Source organism: Belonocnema kinseyi, chromosome 8 (genome assembly GCF_010883055.1).
Source record: "Belonocnema kinseyi isolate 2016_QV_RU_SX_M_011 chromosome 8, B_treatae_v1, whole genome shotgun sequence".
NCBI lineage: Eukaryota > Metazoa > Arthropoda > Insecta > Hymenoptera > Cynipidae > Belonocnema > Belonocnema kinseyi.
This window is the reverse complement of record NC_046664.1, coordinates 110,125,839-110,133,257: the sequence shown is the minus strand read 5'-3', so window position 1 is coordinate 110,133,257 and position 7,419 is coordinate 110,125,839. Positions and strand designations below refer to the sequence as shown.

The window sequence follows — 7,419 nt, the reverse complement described above, 5'->3', positions numbered from 1 at the left end:
ATTAATTTTATTTTTAAATGAGCTAATTATAATTACCGCTTTCTTGAAGACTCTTATTAGGTCTTCCCTTTGAACAGGAGGCACCCTGCGCCCTCTGCTCGTTTGCTTTCCTTCGTCACCGATCATAAAACTGAAAAGCTCCGTAAAACTAAAGAGAGATCCTTGAGTCATCGGATTGAGAGGCTCAAGCATGCTTTGTTGCATATCGAGGGCATAATTCCAGAGCTCGATGCACCGATTGAACTTGCCAGCGTCCGCATAAACAGCTCCTCGATATCGGATGTAGTAACTAGTGTCCGGATGGGCTGGTCCAAGTATCCGTTCTCTGATCACCAGAGCCTGCATTCTCATCTCATCGGGATCTGCAAGCAACTCATCCAATGCTTCTGGATCGGAGATTTCCTTGGCAAAATCGTAGGCTGCGACTCCAGACGGAGGAGCCGGTTTTTGTATCACGGGACCGTCTCCTCGGTATCTAAGGACATTTTGGGTACTTAATAGTTGTTTGGGTACTTAATAGCATTTAATAGTACCTAATCACAGAGTGATCAAAGGGTAACATTTTTAGATAATATTGAATACCTTTCTTCCATGGCTCGTTTCCAGAATTCTAGGGCGCCGATCATGTCTCGCTTCTTATCAACATAGGTGGCACCTAAAAGCTCGAGGGCGTCTATTCTTTCCTTTCGAGAAACTAAATGCGGCATCCCCACGAGGTGTTCGACTATGTGTGTGTGACCTGCAATGTGTGTGTTCTTATTACTTTTATTCCTTTTTCTTAAACATTCATATAATTTTCATCTTAATCTTATATAAAACTTATACCAAAAATTCCGGTCATTAACCAGCTCATTTAAATGTTCAAATAAAGGCCTTCAAAACTGAACAATTATGATTTGAAATATTCAAAAAATAATTTACAAATTAACGGATTTACATGCGGAACAAATCTAAATTTGAAGCATTCAAAATATTTTGAAAATTAAACATTAAAAATTAAAAAATCTGGTTCTTCTGTTGAAGCTAGAAGAATACTTGTGGCTCATTTGAAACCTCACAAGGCTCTGATGCTCGAAAATACGAAGAGAAAGTTTTGTCGGGTATCACTTTTTAATTTGTAGGGTTTCGTAGCCCAGGGCTGAAACGTTTACAGTTTATACTTTCGGTCAGGTGTCCGTCCGTCGTACTTTCAAGGTAAGGTCAGGTTAGGTTAGTCATGATTAAGTTAATCAAGAATAATTTATTCACGATTAAATTAGTTACGATTTCGAAATTTATGGGTATGCACTTTATAGTAGATGAAGGGATGAGATCGTAAATCCTTAGTATTATTAACGCCAAGGAATGTGTTATAGATGAAAGTGGAGAGAAAGATCAACAACTTCCATACAAGAGTTTAATCAAACTGTCTGCCGTTATGTAATTTTCAGTAATACTAGACCTAATGCCGCACTTAATCTGTTAGCTTTACGAATAATTCCGTAACACTAATCAATGCCTATATTTTATATTGAAAAATATCAAATTCAAACATTTAAAAATGTTTAAAACTATATTTAAGTTGGCTATGATTCCCTTTTTTGTAGGCACATGTCGCATACTTCGCCTAATTTATTCGTGTCTAAAGTGATATTTTTTTAAAGTGCTATATTTAAAATATTACCGCTTTCGTTTATGGTCATATTGACTGCTCTAAGCGTTACAAATAATATGTATTATGACTTATTTGAACGATTAAATCTTTGTGATGGTCGCAAAATATAGAGAAATTGAAAGGATTAGAGGGAGGTTTAATGACTAATTTGAAAGATTAGAGTTTTCTGAAGTTCGGAAAATACATAGAAAATACTAGCGGAAATTAGGCGATACCTATTTTTCCGATTTACAAAAAAATCTCAAAAGTTATGCGTGTTTGAATTTAGTGACGTTAAAAAAAAAAACAAAAAAAAAACGAATCTTTCCTTTAAATCTCTGTAACTTTGGACTTCAATTGATACCCATTTAAAACACATGTTTAAATTTTTTTGCTAATTTTTTCTTGAACTTGTAGTTTGACAATAATGATATCTTGTAAGTTTGATGCTTGCTAAATAACTATTGGCGCCAGGAGAATTCTTTTCTCTTACAATCGAATCTTCCACTTTTTCTTGTTTAGGCCCGCACGATTCAGGTAAGACAACTTTCTTCTATTAGTAGAAAGATTTAAAAAATATAAAGAGGAATAAAAAAGGCGGGGCTTTCAAGAAAATATATATTATTTTTTTTCAGCAAATTTTGAAATCATGGAAAAAATATATTTTCTGGAAAACACCACATTTTTTATTCTTCCAAATATTTCTGGAAGGTTCTACTCATAGAAGAAAGGTTAAAAAAAGTTATTTAGCAAGCATCATCTTAAGGGCATGTGATACTTAGAAAATTGTCGATTTTACCAGTTATAGGTTCCTCCGGCCTTTTTTCTAGAATAATAAATGTTTTGTCTTAAAAATTTGGGAAATGATAGCGAACATGCTAAAGGACGTCCCCATACACTTTTTTTGTGGGTTAATTAAAAAAAGTTTTAATTTAGCAAAATGTGATCAATTTGCATAGCGCTTAGGAAATAGTATCGATTTTTTCAGTGTTAGATTCCCCCGGCTTTTTTCCTAGGATAAGAAATATTTTGCCTTCAAAATCTGGGAAATGACATAGAACATGCTAACGGACGCCCCCACACACTTTTTTTTGTGTTTTTTTATCAAAAATTTTTTGATATTGCTAACAACGTGCGTGTATATTTCGAGGTTATGTGTGTTACAATTCACCCGAGCGTTACTTCCAAACTACACAATATTTTTGGCCGAAAACTTTGGACTTACAAGTAAACATAGTAACTAATCTCCGGGAACTAACCTTGTTTGCAGGCAATCAAAAAAGTTTATTTCATAAATAATTTCCGGATTATCGGAAATGCAGATATGAAAAACGACGTAACCTCAAAATAATGCATATGCATAAAATTTTTATTTAGCACAATAATTTTTTTTGTAATTATCCCTGAAAAAAGAGTCCGGAGACGTCCGTTATGATATTTTATAGCATCTCCGAATTCATTTTTTTTTAATTTTCATTTTTGTGGTAAAAAAGCCGGGGAAACTGTATGTATCACATGCCCTTAAGAGACATCTTCATTATCAAAATAAAAGATTTTTTAAAAATTTGCCAAAATTTGAAACTGGGTTTTTTGAGAAAATCCATTTTTCAGGTTTTTGGAAGAACAAAGCACAATGCTCAAATACGCATAACTCGTTACACTTTTTTTGCAAACCATAAAAATACGCATTACCTTATTTCCCCTAAAAAGCAACACATTTCGTCCCCGAAATATTCTGCAATTTCAAATGTAGAATCCTGCCAGATTTGAAATGGATTCGGTCTTGGACACAAGTTCACTAAGTAAAATTAGAAACAAACAGAAACTTTAGATAAAATAAAATCATAAAATTTAAAACAATAATAATAATAGGTGGAGGTTTACTATAATTTAAAGGAGGGACAGCAGAATTAAAAATATCCAGGGTAGACTTTCCAAAAGTCGGTCGTTTATTGTTCAAACATGTTCTTTAAATCCAATACCTTATTTATTGTCAAAAAACCTGTGATTTTTTTCTCACAAAGCTCGAATCAAGGCAGAACTCTCTCCATTTTACACTTATTTTATAAAATTATTCGTCTCAAGTTACAGCGTTATGAACAATTGAATTTGCAAGGAAATTAAAATATTTGCTGATAAATACCTCAGCGCCTTTTAAGCCAAAAAAATTCGAAAAAAAAAAGAAAAATTGATTTTCAAAACACAAATTCCACACAGGAAAAAGACATTTTACGATCAAAATAAAACATTTTTTATAATTTTTAAAACTGCTTTTTTGAACAACTATGTGTACAATATTCCATAGATAATTGCCAAAAAAGGCCGCTTTTAAAATTGACATTTTAACATGATTTATTCCGATCTGAAATTTGTTTTTTTTTCTATCGAATACGTGTCCTGAAAAGCAATGCATATTTTTTAGAAATTGTTCGGTTCCTAAAGTCTTGAAATATTTGTCTACAAATTTATCAATTTTTGTGCTGATTCAATTGGCTAAACGCTATAACTTGAAAACGGCTAATTGTAAAAAAAGCGCATAATGAAGAGTCTTATTTTTGTTCAAGCTTTCTGAAAAATACTTTCAAAGTACTTTTTCCATTAATAATATATTTGCTGATAAAAAGGATTAAACAATAAAATACCAAACTTTCGAAAGGCAGTCAGGGAACTTTCTCGACATTGTAAGCCACAACGACTCATTCTTAGTATTCAATAATTATTTTTAACTCCACGGCAAGAAACGTAAAAGCACTTTTATGCACAACTTAAAATGCGTCTTTGAAATTCTACCTACTCCTAATTCTAATGTTTGGAATCAGACCGCGTATCGCAGTTTAAACATTTCCAATCGAAACTACAGTGCCTTGCCATGTTATTAGGCCAAAGCTAAAAAATTAAAATTTTCATTGTTGTTGTCATTTATTGTAAGTACTTTGAGCGTTCTTGCGTTTTTAAACTCCTAGATAGCTAGATTTTCCAGATTCGCCAGACGAATTAGCACGTTTTTAGGGCGAAAAAAGTCACCGTTCTCGACTGACCGGGAAAATTTCCAGATATAAATCCCATCTAGAACGTTTGGAACTTCATGAAATGAAAGTCAGCCAGCACAATCCTACGACCAAGTAAGAGCTAATTCGGATACTCAATCACATTTAGAAACATTGCCGGACGATAAAGAGAAAATTTGAAAACTGTTTAAGCAGTATTCCTCGTCGCATTAAAGCTGTATTATCTGCTAAAGGTTCCTATGTGAAATACTGATTATTAGGTCAAAGCTAAAAAATTTAATTTTTTAACATTGTAAATAAGATACACAAATCGCTGGGTTCTACGAATATTAGGCTATCTTTCCGATACGGATAAGAATTGGGCCAACTTCATTTAGCTAAGTTTTCAGGAGGAATAAATAATCTATTTTTTTCGAAACATTTCCTCCGAATTCAAAACTCCAGTATTGTTTATCACAGTTTGTAATGTAATTTAGGCTCCTATAACTCTCAAAACAAGAAATTTCAAAAGATTTTTATTTCTTTTAACACTTCTACGTGTTTACTAAATTCCATACAAAATTAAGTTTGCCTAATTCTTAATGGCAACGAAAAGATAGCACATTATTCGTGGAACCCATCTATATGCACTATAAATTAAAGGACGCTCTTTCTATGTGAGGAGAAATAAGATAATACATGTATTAAAATAAATAGACTGTCAAGAATAGTCAAGATACTTATTTATTACGATTTTTGCAGGTGTAATTGTATTCCCTACAAATGCACTTTGTTCCAAAGGGTTAGGCAGTTTCAACGTGTCACGGTTTGTCAGATCCACAATTTCTCGCACATCTTGTTCCAATACACTCTTTTTCGCCTTTGGTTCAATTTTCATAAACTTGCTACCAGATCGTCTTAGATAGTATTTTATCTTATACAAATCATTATTTTTAGGTTATCATAAATAATAACCTAAAACTACACATACAGGAAAATTCCCATAAACCACACCGCACACACATTCGTTCGGCGCTTATCACTGACAACATTCACGTTTGTGTTAACGCCAACTGGCGCCCTCGGCGGACATTTACTGATACTTCGTACCCAAAACTTTATCCCCCGAAAATGCATTGAAGCTTGGGGGGCCTGTTTGCCACCTTCGAGCATTCTCGGTAAAAATAGTGTTTTTCCAGTGGGCAACTACTGATACTATTGTCCTAAATACTCATGAAAACAAATTCCTCACCTGTTATGGCTGCTGCTAAAAGCGGAGTCATTCCGTAGGAGTCAACATCCATCCGGGCTCCATGTTCGACGAGGACCTTCAGAATCTCCAGGGAACCGCTTTCAGCGCAATCGTGCAAAGCCGTGTTCCCTTTAACTGACTTTCGGTTGGCATCTGCTTTCAGGGAGAGTAGGAACTTTGCAATTTTTATGTGACCTCTATAACTGGCTATCATCAGGCAAGTATGGGCATGTCTGTTTGCCACTTCAATGTCTGAAAAACATTTTTATTCAAAATTTGTTCACGATATACACACTTTTAAAGAAGTAGTCAGGGTAAGAGCACCAAATCCCCCCCCCCCCTTGTTGGCACTTTACTATAATTTCTTAGATAATACATTTTTTTTAGCATGTTTTACCTGAATTAATTAATTTATACCATTGTTTGTATACGTAATGCATATATTAATTATCTAATACAATACAATATTTATCTAAAGTAAAATAACTATTTCGGTTTTTATACTTTTTTGAAAAATATGGATCTTTTGGACATTTATATACCTAAATTACTAAAATTACACAAAAATATATTATGTATGAATTATCTTTAACAGATTAGGAGAAAAAGTTGAAAAAGTTTCAGAGTAAAGACAACTTAGAAGTTGATAAAATGACCACTATCCAGTATGGCGGTCCCCATCCGAGTACAACCGAGCCAAGCACTGCTTATTTTCGATAATTGAACGAAAAGCCTCAAGTATTTGTATGCGCCTAGCGGACAATATTTTAGACAATATTAAATAGGATCCATTCCATAAAAAACAGCCCCATGCATCGCCCCCACTTTTCCGTTCTCTTATGATCCGAAGGCGAAAAGGTGGTGAAACTAATCCAACAGGCGGTGCTCTGATCAGGAGGTCTGACTTTTGTATTGACATTCTGTGCAGCTATTTCGAAAATGATGAAAAAAGTATTAGTTTGCAAGAAATGTACAAAAAGTATATGGAAAAATATGTAGCCTAGTGACTCTTTTCATTTATGTAAAAGTTTTTTTTTTCTTTGTAAGTGCGGAAAGCATTGATCGTAAATGTGTAGCTCCTGGTTGCAAAAATTAGGTTATGACAGCAACTTACAAAAATTTCATATGCACCTCGTATGTCCTCTAAAACCTGTACTTTTGTTTAGAGTTTAAAGGCTTAAAGATTACTCACTTTGCAATTTTGACTGGTTTTTTATTCTTAATTATTATTACATTCATACTGAACATAAGACATATATTTTTTATTCATTTTTATGATCGTCTGACTATATGTTGAAAATTGTTGTATTTGAGGTTTAAATTATTATTAATTTTATTTATTAGCTACAATTATAATTTTACCAAATCATTTTGTAAACTCACGAATAAATGAAGGTAAGAAGGTTATTGGTAGAGCAGGTCCCCTTATCAGAAGTAAAAATATATCAAATAAAGCTAAAATGGCAATAAATAATTCCATATTTGTACCGACAGTACTATACGGTAGCGAGACATGGCCTTATCAAGAACAAGATAAGAGTAAAATT

At 33.4% G+C, this 7,419-nt stretch overlaps 2 protein-coding genes across 3 annotated transcripts in view; one reads left to right on the top strand and one right to left on the bottom strand.

Moving 5' to 3' along the window:
• The window catches only part of LOC117177648 (protein fem-1 homolog CG6966), a 124,200-nt gene that overhangs the window by 2,858 nt on the left and 113,923 nt on the right, over positions 1–7,419 (bottom strand). For both annotated transcript variants that reach the window (XM_033368443.1, XM_033368444.1), the window contains exons 4-6: positions 5,873–6,124; positions 583–739; positions 37–475 (exon numbers count right to left, since the gene is read on the bottom strand). In XM_033368443.1, the coding sequence (XP_033224334.1) occupies positions 37–475; positions 583–739; positions 5,873–6,124 (848 nt within the window). The remainder of the gene's footprint in view (positions 1–36; positions 476–582; positions 740–5,872; positions 6,125–7,419) is intronic.
• Positions 1–7,419, top strand: part of LOC117177650 (myelin expression factor 2) — a 68,629-nt gene that overhangs the window by 49,073 nt on the left and 12,137 nt on the right. The gene's annotated exons all lie outside the window — the stretch shown is intronic.